At 39.3% G+C, this 26,949-nt stretch overlaps 10 protein-coding genes across 13 annotated transcripts; 4 read left to right on the top strand and 6 right to left on the bottom strand.

Moving 5' to 3' along the window:
* Nucleotides 1-2: 2 nt before the first annotated feature.
* AT3G08636 (uncharacterized protein) lies at nt 3-182 on the bottom strand (the record flags this gene model as incomplete). Its single annotated transcript, NM_001125128.1, has 1 exon — nt 3-182. One exon carries the CDS (start codon nt 180-182, stop codon nt 3-5), a length of 180 nt encoding a protein of 59 aa, NP_001118600.1.
* Nucleotides 183-627: 445 nt separating this feature from the next.
* Nucleotides 628-2,135, bottom strand: AT3G08630 (alphavirus core family protein (DUF3411)). Its single transcript, NM_111697.3, has one exon. The coding sequence runs from the start codon at nt 1,903-1,905 to the stop codon at nt 886-888; it is 1,020 nt and encodes a 339-aa protein (NP_187475.1). The 5' UTR covers nt 1,906-2,135; the 3' UTR covers nt 628-885.
* Nucleotides 2,136-2,177: 42 nt separating this feature from the next.
* AT3G08620 (RNA-binding KH domain-containing protein) lies at nt 2,178-5,141 on the bottom strand. Of its 2 annotated transcripts, NM_111696.3 has the most exons (7): nt 4,838-5,141; nt 4,663-4,751; nt 4,104-4,255; nt 3,485-3,601; nt 3,291-3,407; nt 3,061-3,204; nt 2,178-2,680 (listed from the first exon to the last, which is right to left on the bottom strand). In NM_111696.3, exons 1-7 carry the CDS (start codon nt 4,921-4,923, stop codon nt 2,534-2,536), a joined length of 852 nt encoding a protein of 283 aa, NP_187474.2. In that variant the 5' UTR covers nt 4,924-5,141; the 3' UTR covers nt 2,178-2,533. The 2 variants fall into 2 exon arrangements, with proteins under 2 accessions (NP_187474.2, NP_001327709.1); NM_001337761.1 differs by lacking the exon at nt 4,838-5,141 and having other exon boundaries at nt 2,246-2,680; nt 4,663-4,774.
* A 772-nt stretch (nt 5,142-5,913) lies between these two features.
* Nucleotides 5,914-7,422, top strand: AT3G08610 (NADH dehydrogenase ubiquinone 1 alpha subcomplex subunit). Its single transcript, NM_111695.3, has 3 exons — nt 5,914-6,187; nt 6,324-6,441; nt 7,162-7,422. Exons 1-2 carry the CDS (start codon nt 6,080-6,082, stop codon nt 6,411-6,413), a joined length of 198 nt encoding a protein of 65 aa, NP_566330.1. The 5' UTR covers nt 5,914-6,079; the 3' UTR covers nt 6,414-6,441; nt 7,162-7,422.
* Nucleotides 7,423-8,829: 1,407 nt separating this feature from the next.
* On the bottom strand, nt 8,830-10,673 carry AT3G08600 (transmembrane protein, putative (DUF1191)). Its single transcript, NM_111694.4, has one exon. The coding sequence runs from the start codon at nt 10,200-10,202 to the stop codon at nt 9,252-9,254; it is 951 nt and encodes a 316-aa protein (NP_566329.1). The 5' UTR covers nt 10,203-10,673; the 3' UTR covers nt 8,830-9,251.
* Nucleotides 10,674-11,292: 619 nt separating this feature from the next.
* Nucleotides 11,293-14,540, top strand: iPGAM2 (Phosphoglycerate mutase, 2,3-bisphosphoglycerate-independent). 2 transcript variants are annotated; one of them, NM_111693.3, is made up of 9 exons: nt 11,293-11,518; nt 11,609-11,775; nt 11,871-12,149; nt 12,233-12,436; nt 12,528-12,952; nt 13,255-13,447; nt 13,527-13,622; nt 13,712-13,867; nt 14,001-14,540. In NM_111693.3, the coding sequence occupies exons 2-9, from the start codon at nt 11,611-11,613 to the stop codon at nt 14,163-14,165; spliced, it is 1,683 nt and encodes a 560-aa protein (NP_187471.1). In that variant the 5' UTR covers nt 11,293-11,518; nt 11,609-11,610; the 3' UTR covers nt 14,166-14,540. The 2 variants fall into 2 exon arrangements, with proteins under 2 accessions (NP_187471.1, NP_850542.1); NM_180211.2 differs by having other exon boundaries at nt 11,437-11,775; nt 14,001-14,371.
* Nucleotides 14,541-14,952: 412 nt separating this feature from the next.
* On the top strand, nt 14,953-17,413 carry AAC1 (ADP/ATP carrier 1). Of its 2 annotated transcripts, none has more exons than NM_180210.2 (4): nt 14,953-15,214; nt 15,810-16,291; nt 16,375-16,749; nt 16,846-17,413. In NM_180210.2, exons 2-4 carry the CDS (start codon nt 15,818-15,820, stop codon nt 17,140-17,142), a joined length of 1,146 nt encoding a protein of 381 aa, NP_850541.1. In that variant the 5' UTR covers nt 14,953-15,214; nt 15,810-15,817; the 3' UTR covers nt 17,143-17,413. The 2 variants fall into 2 exon arrangements, with proteins under 2 accessions (NP_850541.1, NP_187470.1); NM_111692.3 differs by lacking the exon at nt 14,953-15,214 and adding an exon at nt 15,275-15,316 and having other exon boundaries at nt 16,846-17,406.
* Nucleotides 17,414-18,183: 770 nt separating this feature from the next.
* AT3G08570 (Phototropic-responsive NPH3 family protein) lies at nt 18,184-20,831 on the top strand. The gene is made up of 4 exons (NM_111691.5): nt 18,184-18,521; nt 18,644-18,710; nt 18,791-19,954; nt 20,054-20,831. The coding sequence occupies exons 1-4, from the start codon at nt 18,436-18,438 to the stop codon at nt 20,588-20,590; spliced, it is 1,854 nt and encodes a 617-aa protein (NP_187469.4). The 5' UTR covers nt 18,184-18,435; the 3' UTR covers nt 20,591-20,831.
* A 109-nt stretch (nt 20,832-20,940) lies between these two features.
* VHA-E2 (vacuolar H+-ATPase subunit E) lies at nt 20,941-22,757 on the bottom strand (the record flags this gene model as incomplete). The annotated part of the gene is made up of 5 exons (NM_111690.2): nt 22,516-22,757; nt 22,272-22,428; nt 21,998-22,200; nt 21,068-21,167; nt 20,941-20,985 (listed from the first exon to the last, which is right to left on the bottom strand). The coding sequence occupies exons 1-5, from the start codon at nt 22,716-22,718 to the stop codon at nt 20,941-20,943; spliced, it is 708 nt and encodes a 235-aa protein (NP_187468.1). The 5' UTR covers nt 22,719-22,757.
* Nucleotides 22,758-22,949: 192 nt separating this feature from the next.
* Nucleotides 22,950-26,825, bottom strand: KOB1 (elongation defective 1 protein / ELD1 protein). Its single transcript, NM_111689.5, has 11 exons — nt 25,949-26,825; nt 25,555-25,704; nt 25,365-25,417; nt 25,098-25,206; nt 24,874-25,008; nt 24,709-24,753; nt 24,421-24,608; nt 24,073-24,214; nt 23,919-23,965; nt 23,702-23,789; nt 22,950-23,590 (listed from the first exon to the last, which is right to left on the bottom strand). The coding sequence occupies exons 1-11, from the start codon at nt 26,333-26,335 to the stop codon at nt 23,333-23,335; spliced, it is 1,602 nt and encodes a 533-aa protein (NP_187467.1). The 5' UTR covers nt 26,336-26,825; the 3' UTR covers nt 22,950-23,332.
* Between the last annotated feature and the right edge of the window lie 124 nt (nt 26,826-26,949).

Here is a 26,949-nt window from a genome sequence, read left to right as displayed (position 1 = left end):
CCCTAGTTTTTACAAACAATCAAAATCAATCGGCCCATTTCCCACGTGCGAAACTTAAGCTGTTTTTGAGCTCCCACGTGCCCATAACACTCAACTACTTCACCAAGACACCAACTAAGCATGTTGAGCTGACCCACCACCATTGTTGATTTTTTTATATAGTAGGATTCGGACAAAAGCATTGAACTTTCAAATGTCTTTTTTTAGTTGAAAGACACAACTGTGATCGCCAAATTGGAAGCTTTCTACATATATGTATAATACCACAAGTTCAACACATGAATAATTCCAAAGAATGTATCTTTCAATGGTTTGCAAATTTGCAATGCACCAACCATCTAAGACCGCTAATTTTTTTATGAAGGTTTTTCTCTTATGACCGCTATTTTGACATTCTTTTTGTATGTGACATTTTCCTCTCTCTCTCTTTAGAAATGAGAAACTGTTAGGCCTCTCTTGGTGCTTATTGCTTAACTAGTGTTCATGCCTATTGATGAAACTTGGGATGTTCTGATTACTTCTTCTTCCACTGCTTTTAAATTTATTCTTTGTTCATATGTTCGACTCTTAGCTATACTCTAGTCATAAATGGATCACTCGTCAGAAGTAAGCTTACATGTCCTATAAGTAAATCATTCAATCTTCATTTCTGAATCAGAACTTGTGATTGGATTTATTTTATTGGTTATGTTGATACAGAAAACAACAAATTTGACCCTACCAATGACATAGGAGTACTAGGATGGACACACACCAGAACAAATGTCTTTTGCTTTTGTAAGAACGTGTAAAAAGGTTTCAACTCAAGAAGTGATGCCTCTTGTGCCTTCTACCTATGAACAACAGAAACAACATAGGAACAAAAAAAGAAACTCTCTAAGAGATTCAATCCTCTTTCTCCTTCTCTGATATCTCTGACATCTCTATCTTCTTCTCCTCCTCCACCGACTGTGATCCAGTCATCCTCGCCAATGTAACAAACGACATTCCTCCCAAAACATTGTTCACAACCCTCAAAGCAATCACACTTGTTTTAAACACCAATGGCGGCAATGACTTTTCCAGCAAGAATTCAGCCCCATTCAACGTTTGGTACCTCACATTGGCGCTCACTCCCATATGCGTTGCCCAAGTTAAAGAATTCAGCAGCGTAGGTGGTGGTTTGTTCGGCGTTTCGAAGCTCGGATCAATCTTTTTCCTCAGCATGATCAACCCGTTAGAGATAGCGGTTCCAACAAGACCTGCAGCTAATCCCACGGTAGCAAAAACCATTCCTTTGTACACAAGAGTCCCAAAACGGTTCATAAGGGTGAAGTTACCCTGTTCAAACATATGGCTCGAAGGACAGCTTCTAAAGATTCCAGGCAACAAATTGGAGGATCCATGAGATATTGCAGAAGGAGCTAAGAGGTACATGAGTGTGAAATTGAGAATCGAACCTACAACGAGAGTGGAGAAGACGAAATCTAGCTCGTTCAATCCGAAATTAGGGCGTGAAGCCATGTCGCCAAGTACATTGGCGCTAACACCAACAAGCATTTCCATTAGTACCTTGAAAGGGAATTGAGAATCAGCTGCAACTCGTGATCTCCATCCTTGGATAAATAACCCTAATGGTCCCCATGGAGACGATTCTTCTTCTTCTGAACCTCCATAACCACCACCACCTCCTCCGCTTCCACTTCCACCGCCGTGATTACCGATGCTTCCACCACCACCACCTCCGGCGCATGGAACCATTATATTTGGAGAAGAGAAGTTGGTGTGGAGCGAAGAAACTGATCCGTTTCGTGGAAACAAGACTCTAGCGGTTGGATCACGCGACAGGTTGATCAGTCTAGGCAATCGCACATTGCTCTGATCCGATTTCGTCGATATATGAAGCTTCGCCGCCATAGCCGCCATCTTCGTACACTATGATCTGTGATGAATGAGAAAGTTGAACTGAGAGATCTGAAATCTGAGATCTGAGATATTTTAGACGGGAATGGAATCAATCACAGAGGAGCCAGTGGTGAAAAAGTTGGGAACCTCGTCCAACTTTAAAAACCCTTTTTTTGGTTTTCTTACGAAACAAACAATAAATAATCAATCGGGCCCATTTCCCAGCTGTGAAACCTAAAGCTGTGTCTGAGCCCCACGTGTCATCATAGTCAACTACTTCACCAACCACCTTGGCCGATTCATAACACACAATTTGCCTAAAACCGGAAAGTTACAAGAAAGAAGCAAAATCATAAACTCCATTGGTAAGGTATCTATCTATCCACATATACATGTAACTAGATCTCCATTCCAAAGTCAAGAATACAACTACTTCAACACATGAATAAATCCAAATTATCTAATATCTTTGATGGTTACAATGCATCAAACCCCGGTCAAGGAGGAAACTGTTCTCTTGGTGCTTTGTGTATAAGCATCAGTGTGTGGATCAGAGGGTAAGCAGAAGAACCAAGAGCAGACTCAACCAACACCATTAGGCCAGTTATACACATATGCACATAATTTTTATCTAGGATCTCTCAAGCTCTTAACGCCCTGTTTTTGGGCGTTTCATTGCATTTGAATTGAAAGGAGAGACACTACCGCTTGGTCCTGGGCTGTTTTCTCTCAAGTTTGAATTCAGCAACGCTAGCTCTCGCAACTGCTGCCTCTTGATGTAATCCTGCGACTCATCCTGTGAAAAGAATACAAAGCATGTTATGTGAGTAACCTTAAGTTATCTGATAGTTCAGGAGAAAAGTCTCTTGACTCTCGACCAATGCACAAACCAAGATCCTAAACCAATCCATAATTCCCAAATGAATTCTCCTAGCCCTCCTTTAAGACTATCAGTTCTCAACTAACTGGCGTAAGGTCTGTTACCACTTACCACCTGCTGCTTGTTACTACAGACTAACCCAAAACTGAGACTCCTTTACTACGGAACTCCCACCTTGCCTAACTAAGACTTAAAACATGCAAATAACAAAAAGAACATTGATGAACTTGTTGCAAAACTTCAAAGCAATGTGGCTCTCAAAAATAAAATGAGAAAAAGTATGTTACAACACGCACCACAGGCTTGACCAACTCCTCGATTATTTCTTGGGCCTGCCGCAGCTTTATATCCACAATATCAATTGGAAGATCAGCCTCAATGAGGATATGCAACTGCTCATTGAGATGCTCATAGCCAGGCTTCCCTTTCAGTTTCTCTTCCTAGCAACAAACATATCAATGCAAAATATGAGCATAGTTTGGTAAAAAGATGGTTGGAAACAGAAAAAAATGTAAACATGTCTTACTTTTTCAGGATCCTTAATTGATCCTTTCCCTCTAATATACACACGGCAACCCGTAGTTGCTTCCACACGCTTTAATGAATTCCCTCTAGGACCCAGAAGCCTTCCAACAAAATTGAACTAACAACCAAAAGCAGAAGAATGGTTAATTCACCTGAACTTCATTGTCGCAAAGAAAACAATACAGCGAAACTTACATTCGGATAGGTATCAACTGGAAGATCTAAACGCAAAATACGCTTCACTGGGTATGAACTTGGGCTAGCTGGCGCACCTTGCCACTCCATTGCCATTCCATGAGGACCACCAATTCTCTACGAGAAATAAAAAGGCTACATTTTTATTACAGTTCTGAAATGAGTAAAATGGCAATGAAACATCATCTCCTAGAAGAAGGGCTTAAAGGGTATCTCTACAAGAGATAAAAAGGTTCTAGTTGAAGCTCTAGATAGATTTTCTATGAGGAATTACCTAAACAGTCGAGACTTCTTATCGGGTATACAAAGACCGAAACTTCTAACTCTTGAACATGCAACGATCTATAGGCTACAGATGGCACCACATATTCAAACAAGGAGATGGAGAGCTAAACTCATACCTTATATTCCTTGCACTAGGAATATTAGGCTGCTCCAAGAAAAGAATACATGAGCCATCCATAAATATTTTCATGTGCAAGTGGGTTTCAACCACAATATTCTGTTAAGAAACTTTCTATGTTCTATTAAGATAATCAGGGATGAAAAGGTAGCTTCTTCAACAAAGACATGAAGAAAAAAGCTCTAACGAAACACAGTTTGTAAGCAAAATGGCTACCTCTGGTGGAAGACCATTCCAACCACCTAATCCACCACCGGAAACATTAGACATAAGATTTGGTGAAGCCATTGGACTAGGACTTCGATGCCGTAACCTATCAAAATCGGTAAATCCTTGGTTGGGCATCATTCCGGTGATCCGGAAAATTTCTGCACAATAAAAAGAAAACAAAGAAGAGAATGTCAATGATACCAATCAATATAGCTAACAAATCTGGAAGCTTTGCTACCAAACCACATACGCCATCAAAGCATAGCCACAAAAAGCCCCAACCAATCTTCATTAACTGACCACGGAGACGATACTATCATTAACTGAACTAATCAACTAACAAGACTCAAAAGCATCAAAAGCATGAAGAATTAAGAGCTAATAAAGTACTCTGAGATTAAATATGACTATATGAGCGAAGATCCAATTATGTGATTCAGACAATGAGTATTAGGACAAGTCATCAAAGAGAGAAATGCTGCATAATCAAGACAAATATACAGGAAACATCAACTTCACCAAAAAAAATTCAGATCTAAGAAGGAAGAAATGAGAAGAGTGGGACCTTGATTTAAGAGTCGGCTACAAATGGGTAAGACTTGCATGAAAGGTCCAAGCTTTTGATGCTCTGCTAACAACTGAGATATGTATTGACTGCAGAAAACGAGCAAAAAACAAAGAGATAAGAGATTTCATCAAAGAAGCCATTAGAGAGGGAGGATAAGTCGAAAGAGAAACACCTGTCAACATCGGAGGAAGGGGTTCTAATCTGAGGAGAAGCGGCTCTAGAAGGTGAGAAGTTATTATAATTATACAGACCAGACATGGTGGGTTCTGTTTTGCAGCTATCAGATATTGAAAGGAAAATAAGAAAAAGGAAGAAGAAGAGATTTTGGCGGATAGGGAGTGAGGAGAGGAAGGGTGTTGTTGTTGCCGAGGAAGAAAAGGAAGAGAAGCAAACAGAGTCGTCACAGTAGCATTTCGACTCAAGGAGGGTTTTTTGTGTGTATAAATAAGAGAACAGGAAAAAAAAGAAAATGAAAAGAGAAACTTTTTTTTTTAACAAAAAAGAGAAACTTACCGAAGACTATATTCGGATTTTGTCAAAACATCTTTTGAATTCTTATCTTTACCATGATTGTCATTCAACCCTATGTTCTTTGCTATCATTTTATCAGTTAAAGTCTTTAGTGTTTAGTAGAATGCTAGGGTAAATATGAGACTTATCATTTAACCTTTTTACTCCCTTTTAATTACTTTAAAAAAAAAATCTAACCTTTAAGTATCTTTTTTAGCAACTAAAACCCTACATTTCCTTTTTGCGTTTTTATGGCCGTAACTTCCGGTTCACGGTGTTACTTTATCGTACTAAATATAAGTTTTAACGTCTGATATATATAAATCGTGTCAAACAAGAAAATATATCATTAATAAACAGAGATTTTAATTTGTAACGTGTCAATCTGATATAACTGTCCGTAGATTTTCTTTATTTACTAATTTATTTGTGTATCTCGTGTCTTAAATATCCGTAGATTCTCGTTTACTTGCTTAGTTTGACATATTTCATTTCTTACTCGGTACTCGCCTTTTAATCGATCGTGTTTAATATCTTCTATAAGAAAACATTACTTCCAAGTGTATACTGTCTTCATCATCCAGCTTCATACGGTTGTGGGATAAAATTTGATTACTAGGGAAAGCTTACATGTACTAACTTGGGGTCATAAGTCATAACACTAGTACTACCAAGTAGGTTATCTAGTTATTACCACCGTCCGTGACCATGTATCCATCCAATCCATGAAAAAGTCAAAAACATTTCATTTGGATGTATTGGGCTTTGAGATTTACGTTTCATTAAAAATGAAGCCCAAAAGCCCATTATTATCCAATTGACTAGAGTGGTCTCTGATCCCAAATCTTTAACTTGGATCTTAACACAGAGAAGAAGCACAATCGGAAGAAAGGAGAAGACGAAGATGTCGTTGGTATGGTTGGAAGCGATGTTGCCTCTCGGAATCATCGGTGGGATGCTCTGTATCATGGGCAATTCTCAGTACTACATCCACAAAGCTTATCATGGCCGTGTATGAATTTCCCCCCTTTTCGATTCATTGCTCTCTCTCTCTCCTAGGGTTTGCTCGATTTGATCCGGTTTATACAAATTTGGGTACTCTATTGAACATTTGGTTGATGATTTGATTTGAATTTGTGATTGGGCAGCCTAAGCACATCGGCCACGATGAATGGGATGTTGCTATGGAAAGACGCGACAAGAAAGTCGTCGAGAAAGCTGCAGCTCCTTCCTCATGATTCGCTTTATCTCTTTTGTGTTCCTCAGGTGTGTGCTCATTCTCTCCTTAATTATTCGTTCCGCTTTCTCTGAGCTCTTTCTTAGTTTAGTCCTCTTCGATAGCCATGATACTGCTTGTATATTGGAAAATCCCCCAAAGACACCTTCTTTTGTTGCTCCCACGAGTCAAATTTCATATGCAAATCAGTATATTGGTTTTGTTGTTTCATAAGCTAATTAGTGTGCCGGTAAAGGTTCAAATGTGTGATCATTTGTGTTTTTGGTTCTTGAAATTTGAAAATGGATATGCTTTCAGAGCTTTATAAGAGAGGCCCTGTGGATATAGCTAGTGTATAAGTATTCTTAAGCAACAAGCAGATTTGTTACTACTTAGTTCTCTTCTCTGTCAGTTTGAGGCTTCAGGGTTCCTGGTTTGGTTGCTATTCTGTGTAGAGAAATGAATCATATCCTGAGTTTTGGGTACTCGATAAATTATCCTAGGCACTTCTGCTTAGTTTTTGTTTTACCACTGGAAGCTTCTGGATGGTGGTTTGTTTTATTTGTTTTTGCCCTGTCTAGGAATGATTGAGGTCCTGGTTATGGTTGGTTTATTGATAATCTTTTGGAGCTGTTTTTATTTTTTGTAATGTGAAGCTCTAGGACAGTGATGTTCTTTCTTCTCTGCATGCGAAATCCTCTCACTACTTTCTTTTCTTCTCCTCTGGCTTGCGATGTTAACTCTGAGAGTAATATGGTGATGTGATGTAGGGGCTTAAGGTGACCACTTGTGGTGACAAATAAAGTGCATTCCAGAAGAAGAAGAAGCTGGGGGATCTAGTACTTTCATTCCCATTTGATTTTCCTTGGACATATTAAAGCTTTCAGAAATCAGACCTCAATAACATTTGGTTTATCAATATTTCTCTATTCGTGATATTTTGTATGCTTTTAAGTTGCATGATACACTGAACTACTCTCTTGCTGTGTGAGTGAATAAATGAATATCTGGAAAGATGGCTCATCCTAGTACTTCTCTCATTCCTAGTTATACTTTCAAAAGCATCAGTATCATCTTCAGGTGTTGGATTTGTTGCGGGTAGGAACTGGAATTGTATAAGATGGAAGTGGAGATTGTGAATATGCATGAGAGAGTCCAATGAAGCCTTGTGATGATGAATCACATGGTTTATGACTCTGGCTAATAATGGAGGATGGTTGATGAATGAGAACGGTCAAAGCCTCTGTCTCTGCTTGCAGATTCACATGGGGTCCCCTCGCTATGTCTCTTTCAAGTGGGCTCGTCTCTTAATTCTTCTTCGAAATGGTCCACCTTGTGACGAAACCTATCTTTTTTAATTGTTTTTGCTCAAAGGAATATTTTTTATTTAATGTAACTAAATCGATCTTACCAACCAACACAACTACATAGATTCACTTCTAATTTCTCTTTAAAACGACACCAGCTTCTGCCAAAAATTACAACTCCTCAGGCAGAGAGAGTTCTTCTTCTTTCCTTTACTTTTTCATGTGTTCACAAACAAGCTCTTGATTATGATAAATTACATAATCAAATCTTTTATTTTCTCCGGTTCATTAAGATTCGATCAACCACACCAGAATATGAGCTAGGAAAAATATGAAAGACCAATGTTGAGAGGAATCTCTTTTACTCTTTAGTGAAAAAGAAGCTTGTTTTCATTTTACCGTTGAGACCTGACTTTGATGTATTTCTTTAGCTTTCTAATAGAACAGATAACAGAAAAAGAAGAAAAGAGACGAATATTCTACAACTATAGTTTCCTTTTGACAAAAACTGGCAATTATTTGTGTGTCCTTGAAACACAATTAATACCGCATTTATACATTTTACTTCATCTCTTTTTCAACCTTAAGATTTTGGAATGATGAGACAAAAAATCTCCTGGTATCTGCAGAAGTCAGAGGAGATGCTGCAATGCTAACTTAGCCATTAACGTTGTTGTCATGGCATTTTACTTGATATGAGCAAGAGGCCACAAGATGGCCCAAGCCAGGATTAACCAAGTCATGTATTCACTTTAACTCAAACTTTATTCCAAATCTGTTCAGTGCAAAGATTTGTAGCTGTGCACATTGTTACATACCTGAAGTGGCAAACGGTGCTTTTCTAAAATGTAGAATGCAAAAAATCCATATGAACGAGATGACTTTTCATATAAGGTAAGCAAACAAGACAATCCTAGATGTAAACATAAACGTTGTAACATTGCCAAGTGCAAATCATCTTCTACATATCCTACCGGATTCTAACCTCTTTGGTTCCAAAATCTATTGGTTCATCGGTGATCTTCTAATATAAATGTGAGGGTCAACAAGTTGCATGAAGCAGATAGCTGCAAAAAATGTTAAAACTCAACAAATCTCAAGAACACACTAGTTCCTTTTGAAGAATGCTAAGCTCAATGTAACAAAGTTGAGTATGGATGATAGGATGATATACATCTTCTTCAACTGTCTGCTTCTCAGACAAAAAGATGTTGAAATTATTACAAAAAGGGCAAAGCTTTACAGCAAAAGTAGTTAGAAGAAAACAAAGTGAGTGCACTCCAGAAACAATCCAACTCTTTTCATTCTCATGGAGAGACCACCAAAGTTTGTTAATTTGAGAGCACAAGAAGAAAACAATATTACTTATTTCCTTATCACCAGCAGAGAAACAAGATGAATGTGGAAGTATCAACTTGCTTACCACAAAGAAAAAATAATCAGAAAAAGAAACACTTTACCAAAAGAAGAATAATTGTAGAAGAAAAAAAGAAAAAGACAGTAACAGATGATCAAGAAGATGTGATGATGATGATGATGTACACAAAAGTATCCTAAGCTGCGTATTCGGTTTCAAGCATTGGTTGTGTACGAGTCGTAGTAGCAGTTGGTGCTCTTGTTTCACCAACCTGAGTCATCCTCAGAGCTTCCCCTGTCTCTCCAGCTCTCTCCATCTCCCTCATTTTCTCTTGCTTCTTGTAATTTCGACATCTCAAAACCAGAAACAGTAAAAGCCCCAACAGTATCAATCCACCAACCACCGACCCAACAATGATCCAAGTCTTGGAATTGGAATCAGAGCTCTTCTTCTTCTTCTTACTCTCAATCCCAGGAGGAGCTAGACTCGGAGCAGAAGCCACAGATTTCACCACCACAGAGAAATGTCCCTGATGCTCAGTCTCGCATGTGTTTCCAGGCTGAATCGAATCGCTGAAACTCGCTTCACCTTTAGAATCGAATCTAACACACTTAGCACTAGACCCTTGCGGGATTCGTTCCAGATCAGAGAAATCGATTCTGATAGGATCATTAGACACCCTTAAATCAAGCTGAGGCAAATTAAGCGCAGAGAGATTCTTAGCATCGTAAGCGAGAAGACCCAAGACAGGAGCGACATAATCATAACCAGACAAAGGGTAATACAAGTGAGAGAAATTAGCTAGGTTTTGATAAACCAAAACAAGCCTTGTCACATACGGCTTGACGATAACGCCGCTGGGAATTGAGAACTCATTAAAAGGAGTGACTCCACGTTTTCTAAAGCTTCCGCTTCTGAGTCTCATAGCAGCGAGTTTGATCCCAGTCAAATTGGAAGGAACAGTAGTAGCCTCGTAGAGAATGCCGGTACGAGGACGAAGCAAGGCTCTAAAAGAGTAATCTTGAAGAAGAGCATCGAGTGAAGAAGAAGAAGAAGCATTGGGTGAAGAAGATTGAGCAGAGAGCTTTTGTAGACGAAGAGATAGAAACAGAAGCAGCAGCAGCTGGAGACAACGGAGAAACCCCATTGCTTTTTTTTGTTTCTTTCGCCTCTGGAGCAAAAAAAAATCCCCCCAGGGCGAGTCAAAGGTGGGAGACACAGGAATAAAAAGTCGCCGTCACGTCTGAGTAGAAAAAGGGTAAAAAGGGGAAATGGTGAAGAGAAGAACAAATCGAGGAATGAGGGTTAAGGAGCAATGGAGGAAGCTGAGGAGGAGGAGGAGGAGGAGGAGGAGAGAGAATGAATGGTCGCCGGTGGAAAAGAGAGAGAGAGAGAAAGGAGAGAAGGAGAGAGCCAAAAGGACAAAAAGGAGAAGAAGAGTGTTGTCGTCAGTCCCATTTGTTCACAAAAAAAAAAATGATACAGCCTGTTCATCTGATTTTTTCTCCCTTTACACATTAACAAAAATTTAATATTTTGTTTGTTTTTTTTACTTTCCTTTTCGACCAATCATATTGATACATTGCGGCATTCAATTTCGCCGTAACAGTTGTCCGTCTACCTCTTATTGTGTTATCTGTATCTCTCTCTGTATATTTCCCATATATGTATACTGTATGATTCTTTTCTACTTTTGTTTTTGTCTTTCCTTATCCTTGGCCCATTTATCTGACTATGAACCACGTCTCATCTAGTTTCAGGCTTTTTAAGCCCAATATATAGGAACTCAACTTTTTGTCTTTGGCCCATTAGAAATTGTTTTTTAGCCTTCTACCAACCTTTTGAAGGTTCCCAGTTAATATTATGATGATATTGAATAAATAAATGTGCACAACCCTGAATTTCTTACATGAGTTTTCGGTTTGGTTTTCGTGTAATTTCAGTTTGATTTAATGCAATCTCAAGGTTTAAATAATGATTTAGATAAAAAAAAGTTACTGTCAACAGAAATTAATGTAATCCCAGTTACTAAAACTTACCCATTTTTGATCAAATTCTGGTTCAAATACCGTATAAACTATTAAGTTAACTCCGGTTTGACCTTTTCTGTATGCTATTTTTTACGTTGACCAAAATAAAAAGGTATATACAATTTTTTTTACATGGCGCACACCATGACTATTACAAACGGCATGATCCAGAACATTCGTTCATAGCAGCTAAAACTAGAACATTCGTCTCCTTCCATTTTTTTGGGGGCTTCACAATGTTTACTTGAGCCCAAAGTAAAGCCCATTAAATTGGTACCACGTCATCGCTAACTTTTCCATTTCTATGTTTCTATAAAAGTCTCATATTATGTCAGTGATAGCTCTCAACCTACCATACTTCACCACATAACCACTTCTGTCTCTGCGAATCTCCATAAGACTCTTTGAGAAGCTTTCCTCTGTTTCTCCGCTGGTAAGCTTCCGTTATCTCTCTCTCTCTCGCTTCTCAGATCTGTTCCTTAAACCTTTAATTTCTCACCGACGAGTGGATCTGAATCCACAGTTATGGGTAGCTCCGGCGACGTTAACTGGAAACTTGCGGACCACCCCAAGCTTCCCAAAGGCAAAACTATCGGTTTGATTGTTCTCGATGGATGGGGTGAATCTGATCCCGATCAATACAATTGCATCCATAAAGCTCCAACTCCTGCCATGGATTCCCTTAAAGACGTATGTTTCCTTTTTTGTTTATATCCACTTCTTTCCTCGATGATTTCGCTGGATTCCGATTATGGACTTCAACGGTTCGATTTTATTCTTCACAGGGGAAGCCCGACACATGGAGGTTGATCAAAGCTCATGGTACCGCCGTTGGTCTCCCCAGCGAAGACGACATGGGAAACAGTGAAGTTGGCCACAATGCTCTTGGAGCTGGTCGAATTTACGCTCAAGGTGCTAAGCTTGTTGATCTCGCCCTTGCTTCAGGGAAAATCTATGAAGATGAAGGTTTCAAATACATCTCTCAATCTTTTGAGAAAGGCACTGTGCACCTTATTGGTCTTCTAAGCGATGGTGGAGTTCACTCTCGTTTGGATCAAGTCCAGGTACTTAATTCTCATCTGTTACACATTTCTTTTGAAACGTTGGCGTTTGTTAATTTTCTTTAATTTGGTTCTGTTTGGTGCAGTTGCTGCTTAAGGGTTTTGCAGAACGTGGTGCTAAGAGAATCCGCGTCCATATTCTTACTGATGGTCGTGATGTTTTGGATGGTTCTAGTGTCGGATTTGTTGAAACTCTTGAAGCTGACCTAGCTGCTTTACGTGCGAAAGGTGTTGATGCTCAGGTTGCATCTGGTGGAGGTCGAATGTATGTCACAATGGACCGTTATGAGGTAGGCAATGCTTGTGAGATCTTGTATGAATGTCATGCCTTGTCTAGTCTAGTTTAGAAATGAATCCAATTTTTGCTTTCCTTCCTTGCAGAATGATTGGAGTGTTGTTAAACGAGGTTGGGATGCACAAGTCCTTGGGGAAGCTCCCCACAAATTTAAAAGCGCTCTTGAAGCAGTTAAGACACTGAGGGCAGAACCTGGTGCCAATGACCAGTATTTGCCTTCGTTTGTTATTGTTGATGATAATGGAAAGGCTGTGGGTCCAATTGTTGATGGTGACGCAGTTGTTACATTCAATTTCCGTGCTGATCGAATGGTCATGCATGCAAAGGCCCTCGAATACAAAGATTTCGACAAGTTTGATCGCGTACGTGTCCCTGATATACGTTATGCAGGAATGCTCCAATATGATGGAGAGCTTAAGCTTCCTAGCCGCTATCTTGTTTCTCCACCATTGATTGACAGAACTTCTGGTGAATATCTGGCACACAATGGCGTTCGTACTTTTGCTTGCAGGTTAACTTTTAGAATCTCTCAAATCTTTAGTTATTGTCTTTGCCATTTTCTTCTATTGCTGCTTCCTGGTTTATTTATTTGCTGGAATTGGATTCATAATTGAAACTGTGATAAGAGTAATCCAGTCTTCTTTACTTGCTCGGTAGAGGTCTAATTTATGATTGGGGGTTGTTTGTTGATTAAAACTAGTGAAATCTCCTAGCTCACTTTTTCTTGATGAGATTATACCGTTGATGGTTAGTTACATATAATGAATGAATTCTCAGCTATTAACCTATTAAAATTTTATTTCACTGAAACAGTGAGACTGTGAAGTTTGGCCATGTAACCTTCTTCTGGAATGGCAACCGCTCTGGATATTTCAATGAAAAGTTAGAAGAGTACGTTGAGATTCCAAGTGATAGTGGAATATCATTCAATGTCCAGCCAAAGATGAAAGCACTGGAAATTGCCGAGAAAGCAAGGGATGCTATCCTTAGTGGCAAGTTTGACCAGGTAAGGTGTATTCTCTTATCACATTGTATCAACCCATTAAAACAATTGGCTTCTGAGTTTGGTGCCAATGGATTTTCAGGTGCGTGTAAACCTGCCAAATGGAGATATGGTGGGGCATACTGGTGATATTGAAGCAACTGTTGTTGCCTGTGAAGCTGCTGATCGTGCTGTGAGGGTATGATTTCAATAAATTTGTGACATGGGAATGTTAGAAACCGTTCTTAGTAGCAATGACTCACTTAGTTTTGGTGTCCTGGTTTGCAGACAATCCTTGATGCCATAGAACAGGTCGGAGGGATATACGTTGTGACTGCAGATCACGGAAATGCTGAGGACATGGTTAAAAGGGACAAATCCGGCAAGCCTGCTCTCGATAAGGAAGGGAACCTTCAGATTCTTACCTCTCACACCCTTAAACCAGTAAGTTCTAGCACTACTAAAACAGTTCGTGTTATGACCATTGCAACTGAGCATAGATTAAGCATGAGGGGTTGTAATACCAGAAGTGGTTGGTGTATCTTATATGAAATTTGGACATGATGTGTGTGTGCAGGTGCCAATTGCCATAGGAGGTCCTGGCTTGTCAGCAGGAGTTAGGTTTAGACAGGATATCGAGACACCTGGGCTTGCAAATGTAGCTGCGACAGTGATGAACCTCCATGGATTTGTGGCCCCGAGTGACTATGAGACAAGTCTGATCGAAGTCGTCGAGAAGTGATGATTCTTGTTGTTGTAGTTCTTTTTAAAAGTCCCACCTGAGCCTCTATAGACTCTGATTCTCTTTTAAGTTACTATTTTCACCGCTCTCTAATAAGGCTCGTGATTTTTTGGGAGCCATACTGTATACTCGCCGGCCCTCTCACGATGTTGTTCAATTCACAGACTAAATTTGATTTATCTATTTCGCCAAAACATAACTTCATTAAAAAATGTTCTCCAAATAACTAAACGAATTAAATAAAAGAAACCTTTCATGTAAAGTTAAAGGTATGAGACTTTAAGGGCAGTTGCTGAACATTCGTAACACATGGGAGAACAATAGAGAAAGTTGAAAAGAAACGTAGCATATAGAAAAATTATCTTTGTAACCAAGTTGATTTAGAAAAATATCACTATTTGTGAAAAATACTAGATCAGTTTATTATTACTTTTTTTTTTTTTGTATATTCACAAATATCATATTCATATAGAAGAAAATAAACAAAGTTGTAAAAATCTGGCATTTAAAATAAAATTGAACACTTCAATTTATTTCCTTTCATAATAATAATTTTGGCATAAGATATTTGCAAATTGATCTGGTTCGGTATGGTCGACAAAATAATTTTCCACGCTACCCTTCCAGCCGTCCATTCACTATTTGCCCTCAACGTTACCAAATAACGGTCCAGATTCCTAGGGCAAGATCTAACGGTTAGCAAGTAAAGTCGTACCATCAGAAAGAATAACAATTCTTTCACAAAGTAAACATAACCAACGGTTAACAAGTTCTTAGGGTTAAATCAGTAAGATCCAACGGATATTAAATTGCAAGGCCCAAATAGTTTTTTTGCAGCAGATAATAACTCGTCCCCACTGGCGAGTGACGACCGAGACTCTGTGACCCTATTTTTCGAGACGATAAAAGGGCAAACAATCGCTCTTTTCAAAGCTCGCCTCTTCACCACAGAGAAAACTTCGTCTCTCTTCTCTGCTTCGCCCTCTCATTTCCTGTGAGATAAAGGCGGAGTCTCTCTCCAGTTATTTTGCTCATCCATCGATTCTTAGGTATGACTCGTTTCTCTCAGATCTGTGATTCTTTATAATCTCGTCGTTCTTCAAATCATTGTTATATTCGTTTCTTCGATCTGTGTTTTTTAGATCTGTAAGGTAAATGAGACGTTTCGATCTGTAGATCTGATTGTTATATTGATAGATTATGTTATCTGCTTTGCTTAAAGTCCGATCGGAATGTTTTGTGCTCATTGTCGAATATCTGATGTATCGGTTTCATAGATCTGCTTCTTTTTGTGCGTTTCGTTGATCTGATAATCTTCTAGTGATCAAAATCGTTTGGATCTGTTGACTTTAGTTTAAAATGTATCCGATCTGATGTCGAGGCTTCATTATTGGAAGTTGTTATTGTTGTAATCCTGATTTAAGTTGCTGTTCTTAAATTTATATGATCTTTGCGTTATAATATGACATGGTAGATCTTGGTTCATGGTTCACTGTTTTCCAATAAACTTGGTTTGTTTGGTTGGATAGCGTTCTGTGATACGACCATGTCTTGTGTTGGATAAGAATTCTCTGAATTTCCTTGGCTGGTTTGTAGTATGTTATTCACGTCTGGTTTCTCATCAATGATTATGTGATTTTGCAGAGTTCAAAATGGTTGATCAAGTTCAGCACCCCACTATTGCGCAGAAAGCTGCCGGGCAGTTCATGCGTTCAAGTGTTTCCAAGGACGTTCAAGTGGGTTACCAGAGGCCTTCTATGTATCAAAGACATGCAACCTACGGAAACTACTCCAATGCTGCATTTCAATTTCCTCCGACATCCCGGATGTTGGCAACAACTGCTTCTCCCGTGTTTGTCCAAACCCCAGGAGAGAAGGGGTTCACTAACTTTGCCCTTGACTTTCTGATGGGTGGTGTTTCTGCTGCCGTCTCCAAGACTGCTGCTGCTCCTATTGAACGTGTTAAGCTTTTGATCCAGAACCAGGATGAGATGATTAAAGCTGGCAGGCTTTCTGAACCCTACAAGGGTATTGGTGACTGTTTCGGCAGGACGATTAAGGATGAAGGTTTTGGTTCTCTATGGAGAGGAAACACTGCCAATGTTATCCGTTATTTCCCCACTCAGGTTTGTTGAGTTTCATACTCTTTCTTGTTATAGCTTTTGAAAAAACATAATTTTCTGCTAACCTTCTTTTTTGTCTATTGTAGGCCTTGAACTTTGCCTTCAAAGATTACTTCAAAAGACTTTTCAACTTTAAGAAGGACAGAGATGGTTACTGGAAGTGGTTTGCTGGTAACTTGGCATCTGGAGGAGCAGCTGGTGCCTCTTCCCTTCTGTTTGTGTACTCCCTTGACTATGCCCGTACCCGTCTAGCTAATGATGCCAAGGCTGCAAAGAAAGGAGGTGGTGGAAGACAGTTTGATGGTCTTGTTGATGTCTACAGAAAGACACTTAAGACTGATGGTATTGCTGGTCTGTACCGTGGATTCAACATCTCATGTGTTGGTATCATTGTCTACCGTGGTCTGTACTTTGGACTCTATGACTCTGTGAAGCCTGTTCTCCTCACTGGTGACTTACAGGTATGTCTTGTTGTCTTTCTCTCTGATCTGTGTGCTCTCTTGCCTATCATTGGTTGATATTGACATGTTGTGGTCGTTCTCTTTTGGTTATTTCAGGACAGTTTCTTCGCTAGTTTCGCTCTTGGATGGGTTATTACCAATGGTGCGGGTCTTGCATCCTACCCCATTGACACTGTCCGCAGAAGAATGATGATGACGTCTGGTGAAGCTGTCAAGTACAAGAGTTCTTTGGACGCCTTCAAGCAGATCCTCAAGAATGAAGGAGCCAAGTCACTCTTCAAGGGAGCTGGTGCCAACATTCTGCGTGCTGTTGCAGGTGCTGGTGTGCTTTCCGGTTACGACAAATTGCAGCTGATTGTCTTCGGTAAGAAGTACGGATCAGGAGGTGCCTAAGCATTGCTTCTTCCTCCTTTTTTCGATTTTAATTGCGGTTTTAAGGCCCGCAATAAACTGAGATGTTGATGAAATTTTTTTTGCTTAAGACTTAGGGAGGCATGTGCCCTAAACCAAATTTTATATCGTTCTGACGCCAACTTTTTTTACTTATGGAATAATTCATGTTTGAGAGAGTTTGTTAGACTCTTCGATTTTAAAGAATTTTGGATTTATGAAATAAATTCTTCTTTTTTATCTGATTACCATGTTATTTATAGTCTTAATCAACTTGCAATATTGATTTCGTTATCTTAGGTAGTATCTACAATCTAGTTCAGGCTATAAGTTAAAAAAATGCACGCATCCAAACCTGTGTAACTTAGAAGTTTTGTACGAAGTAGTGAACTTAAACTGTAGCAACAATGATGAAAGAAATGTTGCAAACTCATTGTTGAGAATATCACTTATATATTGCATGTCAATATTTCACTCTTCATATCCCTCATATTGCACCTATGTCTATATCAGTAGTAATGAGAGAGCGAATGCATAGAGCTCGGTTAACATGCATAAAACATGGAAAATGAGAGTGAAAAATCTACTATGCAAATCGCCCTTTAGCATCACCCATCTCTGAATTATTTTTGTGGAACAGAGTCATAGAGTTGCACATCAGTTTGGAATTATGAACATTGATAGAAATCAAGAAAACTTCCAATAAGAAGACACCAAACAGATATTTGAGTTAACAAAAGGTGTTTCTGAAAGCTTTGAAATAAATTAAAATAGTGATGTATTAGTGATTAAGGATCTAGAGATATTTAAAAGGATCTGTCATTTTGCCATTTGTCTGCTGCTATTGGAAGGATTTTGATCCGACAAGGATTTCACATCTCAAATCACCATGTCAATTGTTTGGTGAAACAAAATAGAGCAAAAGTAGTGGTGACAAAGTAGGGTTCATAGGTGGTTGGTTAGTATAAAAGAGAGATTAGATAGAAACTGAGAGTGGAGGTTGTAATAGAGACCTCAATTAGTAAAGTGAAAGTGTGCCCCCAAGAGACTATAATTGAGTCTTTATGGAGCTCCGTGCCACACACAACCCCCTCTCGGCTTTTCTCACGTGCTCTGAATCATACATCACCAAAAAAAGCATCTCTTCTTTTTTTTTTTGGAGTCAAGATTACGAAATTGAAAGTGCATTATAAAGTCTATTAGAGAGTTTTTAAAAAATCCGAGCAAGAAAAGGAAAGTGTTCAAAGCCTATATGTTTCTGAAAGGCTCCTCCTCAAATTCATACTCAAGGTCACAATGGGTATTATATCGGACAATGCTCAATCTCACTCGTCTTCCTCTGCCCCTGCTCCTTCCATCTTCTCCAGCTCCTTTGCCACTCGGTCTGTTCTCTGTCTCTCTTTCGTTCAAACATGTCAAAGTTTGTTCCTTTTATGCAATCACGTATAGATTTCTTACTTATCCGATGCATAAAGGATTCGTTTTTACCATATATAAATTGCAGCATATTCTCAGATGTTGCGGGAGACATCACAATTGTTGTTGATGGAGAGTCCTTTTTACTCCACAAGGTTAGTGATCTGTTTTTTTTTTTTGCCCACACAAAGTGTTCGACGGAATTTCAATTTACGATGTTTGAATTATTTTGCAGTTTCCTTTAGTGGCTCGGTGTGGAAAGATTAGGAAAATGGTGGCAGAGATGAAAGAATCATCTTCAAATCTCTCGCATACAGAGCTCCGAGACTTTCCAGGTGGGTCTAAGACGTTTGAACTCGCCATGAAGTTCTGCTACGGCATCAACTTCGAGATCACTATCTCCAACGTGGTTGCTATCCGTTGCGCAGCTGGTTATCTTGAGATGACAGAGGACTTCAAAGAAGAGAATTTGATTGCGCGGACCGAGACTTACCTCGAGCAAGTCGCGTTTCGCAGTCTTGAGAAGTCTGTGGAAGTCCTCTGTTCCTGTGAGACGCTTTATCCTCAAGACATTGCTGAAACTGCTCACATTCCTGATAGATGTGTGGAGGCTATCGCTGTGAATGCTTGCAGAGAACAGTTAGTGTTAGGGCTGTCACGGCTGAACCGAGGCACCGAGTCAGGGGAACTCAAGCGAGGAGATAGTCCTGAGTGGTGGATTGAAGACCTCTCTGCTCTGAGGATTGACTATTACGCACGAGTTGTCTCTGCGATGGCTAGAACAGGCTTGCGGTCAGAGAGTATCATAACGTCTTTGATGCATTACGCTCAAGAATCGTTGAAAGGTATTCGAAACTGCAAGGAGCGAACCAAGCTCGATTCGGGTACTTTTGAGAATGAACAGAGGAACGTCCTTGAAGCCATTGTTAGTCTTTTCCCAAATGACAATGTCCCTCTGAGTTTCCTCTTTGGAATGTTGAGGGTCGGGATTACCATAAACGTAGCCATCTCTTGCAGGCTCGAGCTCGAGCGGAGAATCGCTCAGCAGCTGGAAACAGTCTCCCTCGATGATCTACTCATACCTGTTGTCCGAGACGGAGATTCCATGTACGATGTAGACACTGTCCATAGAATACTCGTCTGCTTTCTGAAGAAAATAGAGGAGGAAGAAGAATATGATGAAGATTGCTGTTACGAGAACGAGACCGAGAATCTTACTGGTTCTATGTGCCACAGTTCATTGCTGAAAGTGGGTCGGATCATGGATGCATACTTGGCAGAGATTGCACCAGACCCGTGTCTGAGTCTTCACAAGTTCATGGCTTTGATAGAGATATTGCCTGATTACGCACGTGTCATGGATGATGGGCTATACAGAGCCATTGATATGTTTCTAAAGGTAAAGTTGTTCTTCTATCCCTTAATATGGAGGCTGTGTCTCTGTTTTTGCAACATTTTGTATTGATAGAGTGTCAATGTTCTTTGTGTCTCTGGTTAGGGGCATCCGTCGCTGAACGAACAAGAATGTAAGAGTCTCTGCAAATTCATAGACACTCAGAAACTTTCACAAGAAGCATGCAACCATGTGGCTCAGAACGATCGGCTGCCGATGCAGATGGTGGTCCGAGTCCTCTACTCAGAACAGCTGCGTATGAAGAATGTAATGTCCGGAGAGTCAGGGGAAGGGCTATTGCTGTCTTCTCAGAAACATAGTAGCGAGAACCCGAGCCGAGCTGTGTCTCCGAGAGACACTTATGCCTCACTGAGGAGGGAGAATAGAGAGCTGAAGCTGGAGATTTCAAGGGTGAGAGTGAGGCTGACTGAGTTGGAGAAGGAGCAGATTTTGATGAAACAGGGGATGATGGAGAAGTCAGGTCATGGTGGAACATTGCTGACCTCACTTTCCAAAGGGATTGGGAGGATTTCGATATTTGGTGGAGGACCTACAGAAGGGAAGCTGCGGAATGCTAACCGCAAATCCAAGTCAAGGTTGGAGAGAAAAACCGTTAGGAGCCGACCAGAGTCTATGTTTTAGGTAGCTTAGAACATGTAAATATCATATGCATTCTCAACAAAATGGGGTGGTTCTTGAGTATTCTATATCTTATGAAAAATCTTGCAAGTATTGCATTGCGATTACTCAAAAATATTTTAGAGGAAATTGAGTTAAAAAGGGCATAACTCAATAGCTTCTCTGCAGTTTTTATGTATCATTTTTTTCAGCAATTATTCTCTCTTGACAATATTGTAAATTTGAAAAGGATGCGACAAACAAAAAACAGTTGATCTCTACTAAAAAAGTAACAATCCTTGAGAGTGTGACAAGGCCAAAATGTGTCACTTATTGAGCCCTTGGCAAAATATTTTAAACTTGGGGTGCTGGGATCATGCTCTGGAGGTTTCAGGAGCTCCAACGAGGCGCGTCCGGATCTGCAGAGATGAGAAGAAGAGTTAATGGGAGAGATTGGGAATGAAGAGAAAAGAAAAACATTCCTAATCGAAAAGACCGAACCTGGGGAAGCTTCTGTCTGAAGGCGACGTCAAGGCGTGCGTCTAAAGTGTTCTCGCAGACAATCTTGCCGTCTTGAGAGGCCAGCACCACCCCACCCGAGCTTCACCATTCAGACAAAACCATTGTTCATATATATATGGTGAAAAAAACGAGAGAGAGGAGAAAGATTGAGAAAGAAGCAGTGTTTTCACGCCCGACCCGAACCACCCGGTCCGACCGGTTAACTTGTGACCCGAACACTTTTCCGGTTTGAGTTTAGTGCTAAAACCCGACAAATTCAAAACCGAAAAAACCCAAAAAACTCGCTATTAACCCATGACCCGGTGAACCGGTTGAACCGGCCGGATGTGGGTTTTACAAAATTCTCTTCATTTTGGAATAAAATGTGGGATTTTAAACTTTCTTCAATTATTTTTATAAGTTTTTTTAGTTCTTAAACTCATTTGATGTTTTAGATTTTGGTGAAGTTTTCACAATGCGGCCTTAAAAATGAATCGAATGGTGATATATGGAAACGAGATTAGTTGTTTGAATTCACGATGTTTCATTAGTTTGTTTCTATCATTGGTGATCTTCTATTATATTTATTACGATGTTAGACATTTAGTTGAATTTAAAATTTTTAATCACTTTCTTATTATTGTTTGATATATATATATATATATGTTTTTTTGGTGTAAATGATTTTATATTTTATCAAACATAATATGATTTTATATTTTTTTATTAAACATGATATGATTATTTTGTTTTCTATTAAACATGATATGATTATTTTGTTTTCTATTTATAAACACTATAAAATCTCTATTAATATTAAATTTATTAAATAAATTTTAATCAATTGGTCCGTGGTTCAACCCGGTTGACCCAGAAGGTAATCCGGTTCACTGTCTGGGTCGGTTTTAAAAACATTGGAAAGAAGTATACCAGTGAGGGTCGTGGGAATCAGGGAGCTTCGGATTAGGAGGTGGAGGGAGGAAGACCTTTTCGTCGATGGTGATCTTAGGAGACCCGACTTTGGCTTTTTCCGCGTACTGTCTTTTAGCATCTTCAATGACCGATTCAACAACCTTCTTGTCCATTTCTCTGCATCTCAGCAGCACTGATGGCTCTTTCAGGCGCAGCAAACTCTGTAGTAATGTTATACAATGGTAAGGACGTGTGGATATTGAGGGGAGAAATGATAAACATATATACAAACCTCAATGATGAGACTCTTAAGAAGCTTCTTGTAATTGTTCTTGTCGTTGGAGACACGGAGAAGATCCTTAGCTGCGGAGTCTTTCATGGCAGTGACAACGTCATCTTGAGCTTGAAGGTACTTAATCCTACTTGCATTCAGTTGTGTGGAGTAGTCGCTGAAGAGAAACATATATGGAATGAATTAAAAGCCATAGCAAAAGGAGAAGGAGATAGATGAAGGAAGGGGAGGGGAGATGGCTGACATTCGCTTGCGGATATCAACCTGCTTGAGCTTGCGGTCATAGTCTTGACGGAGCTTACGCTTGGCAGACTCGAGAAGCTGAAGTCTTTCTATGTTGAATTCCTCCTCGGCGGAGATGGAGATCTCGTTTGCTTTCTCTTCTGCTTCTTGCCGGATGAACCGGACCATCTGCTGTATCTGCTTTGACACATCCGCATCGTTCATCTTCTTCTTCTCTCTCTCTCAGACAACAATCATCACATCAAAACCTCCTTCTTACTCTGCTTTTTATATATAACTTGAGGAGTCTCCGCTTTTTGGTGCCAAATCTTCGTTTATGGACCATTGACTCTTTCTTCATACCTTTTTTTGGAATCCTAGATTGTGTCATCCTCATGATAACATACGTGTTGAGTCATTACCGGTTAGGTGCATGTTAATCGATTTGTATTAAACTTGAATTAATAAGGTTGGTATTACTCTTGCCCATGAAGAGGCCATGACAGTAGTGGTGTAGTTATAAGGCGATCGATGTAAGTAGAAAAATGAGTCCAAGGCTCTGTGCTTTGAAGTTCTGTACATAGTAATAAACTTACATAGAAGTAACAATGACAACAGAAAAATGCTGCAAACTCATCTATCATAAGTTGCAGAGGGAGAGCAAAATGAGACAAGAGAATCGATGACTTTTCAATATGATTAGGAAGAATCACACAAAGCCGCTTTCTTCACTCTTCTTTGTTCCACTTCATTTGCCATCCTAAAGCTACACAGCACTCATATTGCAACCAGTATCAATATCAGTAAAAGCGAATGCATCAGCTCCGTGCTAAAACCTGTTAATCCTCTGTAAAAAATCTAGCTTGTTCCATCCCAGGTGGCGATAAAGGAGGGATGGCTGATTCAGCCTCAAGAAGGTGCCTTGCAGAGATGCCCTCAGACTTGCTTTCCTTTGATGGAAGGGACTCAGATGCAGTAGACCTGGATGAGTTGCTTTTGTGAATTGATGATAAGAACTTTTTCTTTGACAGATTTGTAGAAGCTGATGAGACAACCGAGCTGAAGACACCAGATTCTTTCAATGCTTGTATAACAACCTGCATTTTACCACAAATGTATATAATATTTTACAATTGACTTGCAAGAACTCAACATTCCAGGACTTGTGTTTGGAATTTTGTATAATGAATTGCAGAGTATGTTCTTACCATTGGTGAATAGATGCGAGTCAGAATACCCTTCCTAAGGAGTTTCGTCTTCACGTCTTTGTCACCCCACACAACGTGTTCACGGTACCTACACAGGGTAGATTACTTTTTGATCAAGACCAGATATTTTTGTAATCACAATAGGACCAAACTTGTTCAAAGAGTGTCAGAAGTTATCTATTTCACAAGTAACCAAGAACGATGCTAAGGCTCTTACCAGCTTAGCATTTCTTCGTCAGTTGCTGTTGACGCAATTATAAATGCCTACAATGTTGATCCATACAGCATCATAAAAGGGTAAGAGGAAGTGAAATATAGAGATTTTAAGAAATGACTAAGGACTTTTAGAGATTTTAAGAAAAGATGCTCACAGATCTGTCAAAGTCCAACATAAAGCATCTTTTCACGTCTTCTTTTGTAGGCTTACAGCCACATCGATCACGCCTGGATGTTAAGTCAGAAAATTTTGAATATGTGTAGTGTAGGACAGCAGCCTCCTCCAATTTGATCTCACTAGCAAGAATCATCAGGTTAGTATTTCCAAAAAAAAATTGGCTTCACAAACAGAAAAAATTAACTACGCTGTTAACCGGAACTCCACTCCACTGCTAACTCCTTTAAGATAGTTACATGGTTCTATATTAGAGTAACAACAAAGTCCTATCATGTTCCTCAACCAATAGAAAATTTAGTTATGTTTGAATATATGATAGACATACTTGGGAGTTTTCATGTAATTATGCCATCTGTGTGCTCCATTTGGACGAAGGTGATCTTGAACCCGAGCAACTGATTTGCCGTTACCATAAGTCAAAAAGTAATTTGGATTATTTCGTGTTGCTTCTTTGTACATTCCAAAATATGTATCTTTTGGAAGATGATCATAATTCTTCTTGAACATTGACACCTGCTTGCACCACACATATCTCAGAAGTAATACTAACATAACAAACAAATATTAATAAACCTACTCTCTTACGTAAAGACAGTAATAAACTGAATTATACCTCTGTAAAAGGATCCTTGATATCATCTCTTTCTACGCTGCTTTCCTAAACAACAAAATCCAAAAGCATTATTCATAGCAAAGGCCAGATCATAAAAGAAACTTTAGACTCACAAAACTAGCTGAAAATAAGCAATGCAAGAAGTGTGAATGAGATATCACTCACGTAATTTGGAAATATAACCATATCCACATTTGGAGGAACATCAAGCAGCAACCGTCTTAGTGAGTACTCACGAGCACCTGCTGGGTATATCAGCTCATCAGTGTCAAGATGAAGTATCCAATCCATGCCCGCATCCTGATATTTAGTAAGAACAAGAAAAATGAGAATGTAACATGAGACATGAGTCAAAACTGAACCAAATAAGGTCTAAAAGAAATACTTACCCTAGCCATGACAATAGCCATTTCCATGTTGAGAGATTGTTTGACAAATAACTCATAATTGCAGGGCTTATAAAAGAAAGACGAAAGCCAGGTCTCATTCCAAATCCGGCTGATGAAACAAAACAAAAAAGAATGACAGTAAAATGATCAGTAGTAGAAAATACAACAAAACAATGCTACAATTTCAGAATATACAACAAAACATGTGTTTAGTGCCTTGAAGAGCTATAGCTTTGTCGCAAATATGCAATGGGATAACTAACTAACCTCTTCGCTTGCTTCTCCTCAAGCTCTTTCGTCCTGTATATTACTTTAACACCCTGCAAGAGACATGGGACTACATTTATCGAAAACTGCATACCTTAAATACAAATTTATACCTACAGGACTAAAGAGCTAGAGATATACAGCCAAAACAAAATAAACAGTGGACGCGAAGAGAGGTAGTTCAACTCACAGGAATAGACTCGAGCACTTTAGAAATACTCGGAGTAGCAGCTTTCCCTTCAACGAAAAGGAAGAATGTTGAGACGCCTAGAACCTTATGGTAGAACATCCATGGTAGAATCTGATCCAATCCAGCTGATGTGCTAGTCGTGATACATATCTGTAAACAGTAACAATGTCAAGAATCATATACAACATGGAGCACAAAAAGTGAGGTGACTTTACAAAGACAGATCTGATCAAAAAATGAACTTTGGTATTTCTCAAATCTCTATAATCCAATAAAAAAAGAACAACTTGATATTTCAGATTAGACATTGTAGTAAGATTTAAGAAAAAAAAAAGGAATTTGGAAGTGTAGATCGATCCAAAGACTTGAAATCAGGGGAATTGAAAGTAGTAACCTTAGGCTTTAAGCTAGTATCAACACCAAACTTCCAATCAGCATAGTAAGGAAAAGAAGGAGAAGAGCTGCGAGCTAGATTTGAGCAGTCGGAGGAGGATTGGTGAGACTTTGGGGAGACAGATGAAACAGTCTCCATGCCGGGAAAGACCTCGTGATTGAGATCGGAGCCGCCAGGAACCGACGTAGAGGAACGAACAGAAGCAGAGGCAGGATCGGCGAGACCACCGCCTCGCCATTGGAGGATAAAGGCGAGACAAGCAAGGGAAACTGGAAGTAGAGTAAGGAGAAGGAGGAGCCTAGAGACGAATGAATGGTTTTGGGAAGAAGATGAAGATGAGGAAGAAGCAGATATTAGTGGAGCTCTGTGATGGTGAGTCGATTTCATGGTTAGCTCCACCACTTTGAAAAACAAAAAAAAGTTTCGGAGGAAGAAGACGAAGAAGAAGAAGAAAGACGCGATTCTGAGATCTTTCTTTTTATTTTATTTTCGTGTTTTGGTCGTCTGAGATCTCATCGGTAAAATTAAACTTTACTAACTAAATCTAATTGATTATCAATTCATCTCATTTTATTATGTATAAAAATTGGGAGATTTTCTTCCATTTTTTTTCTTAATCTTTCTCAACTGGATTTGAATTGATAGATTGGAAACATGTACCAACACAAAGAACAGAAGCAATTACACAGGGAGAAACAAATCTCCACACACTAAGCCACTATAAGCTAATAACAACAATAACCTATACAAAACAACAGAGCCATATAACAAAAAAAAAACCAATTCAACCAGGGGAAATGACTCTTTCATCACAGAAAACTGAATGGAACCAAGACGGATGACTTGATGCAACATACAATTGCAACCTGCAATCATCAGTGATACTCTATGACATAATATTCCTTCTTCTTTTGGATCAGATTAATTAAGTTTTGTTTCTAATTATTAAGTCATGACACTTCTTCCATTCTTAATTATTAAGTTTTTTTTTTCTTGTATCA

The sequence above is a fragment of the Arabidopsis thaliana genome, chromosome 3 (assembly GCF_000001735.4).
Source record: "Arabidopsis thaliana chromosome 3, partial sequence".
Classification (NCBI taxonomy): Eukaryota; Viridiplantae; Streptophyta; class Magnoliopsida; order Brassicales; family Brassicaceae; genus Arabidopsis; species Arabidopsis thaliana.
This window is presented reverse-complemented; position numbering and strand designations above follow the sequence as displayed.

Bases quoted from the DNA above. Each gene is read 5' to 3' on its own strand.
- AT3G08630 (NM_111697.3), bottom strand. From the start codon at position 1,905: ATGGCGGCTATGGCGGCGAAGCTTCATATATCGACGAAATCGGATCAG.
- AT3G08620 (NM_111696.3), bottom strand. From the start codon at position 4,923: ATGTCTGGTCTGTATAATTATAATAACTTCTCACCTTCTAGAGCCGCT. The intron at 4,752-4,837 runs GTGTTTCTCTTT...CGTTTTCTGCAG, and splicing joins CCTTCCTCCGATGTTGACAG to TCAATACATATCTCAGTTGT. The intron at 3,408-3,484 runs GTAAGTTTCGCT...TTTGGTTGTTAG, and splicing joins CAGTTGATACCTATCCGAAT to TTCAATTTTGTTGGAAGGCT.
- AT3G08610 (NM_111695.3), top strand. From the start codon at position 6,080: ATGTCGTTGGTATGGTTGGAAGCGATGTTGCCTCTCGGAATCATCGGT. The intron at 6,188-6,323 runs GTATGAATTTCC...GTGATTGGGCAG, and splicing joins ACAAAGCTTATCATGGCCGT to CCTAAGCACATCGGCCACGA.
- AT3G08600 (NM_111694.4), bottom strand. From the start codon at position 10,202: ATGGGGTTTCTCCGTTGTCTCCAGCTGCTGCTGCTTCTGTTTCTATCT.
- iPGAM2 (NM_111693.3), top strand. From the start codon at position 11,611: ATGGGTAGCTCCGGCGACGTTAACTGGAAACTTGCGGACCACCCCAAG. The intron at 11,776-11,870 runs GTATGTTTCCTT...TATTCTTCACAG, and splicing joins CCATGGATTCCCTTAAAGAC to GGGAAGCCCGACACATGGAG. The intron at 13,868-14,000 runs GTAAGTTCTAGC...GTGTGTGTGCAG, and splicing joins CCTCTCACACCCTTAAACCA to GTGCCAATTGCCATAGGAGG.
- AAC1 (NM_180210.2), top strand. From the start codon at position 15,818: ATGGTTGATCAAGTTCAGCACCCCACTATTGCGCAGAAAGCTGCCGGG. The intron at 16,292-16,374 runs GTTTGTTGAGTT...TGTCTATTGTAG, and splicing joins TCCGTTATTTCCCCACTCAG to GCCTTGAACTTTGCCTTCAA. The intron at 16,750-16,845 runs GTATGTCTTGTT...TGGTTATTTCAG, and splicing joins TCCTCACTGGTGACTTACAG to GACAGTTTCTTCGCTAGTTT.
- AT3G08570 (NM_111691.5), top strand. From the start codon at position 18,436: ATGGGTATTATATCGGACAATGCTCAATCTCACTCGTCTTCCTCTGCC. The intron at 18,711-18,790 runs GTTAGTGATCTG...ATTATTTTGCAG, and splicing joins AGTCCTTTTTACTCCACAAG to TTTCCTTTAGTGGCTCGGTG. The intron at 19,955-20,053 runs GTAAAGTTGTTC...GTCTCTGGTTAG, and splicing joins CCATTGATATGTTTCTAAAG to GGGCATCCGTCGCTGAACGA.
- KOB1 (NM_111689.5), bottom strand. From the start codon at position 26,335: ATGAAATCGACTCACCATCACAGAGCTCCACTAATATCTGCTTCTTCC. The intron at 25,207-25,364 runs GTTAGTTAGTTA...TTGTTTCATCAG, and splicing joins GAGGAGAAGCAAGCGAAGAG to CCGGATTTGGAATGAGACCT. The intron at 25,009-25,097 runs GTAAGTATTTCT...ACTAAATATCAG, and splicing joins TGGCTATTGTCATGGCTAGG to GATGCGGGCATGGATTGGAT.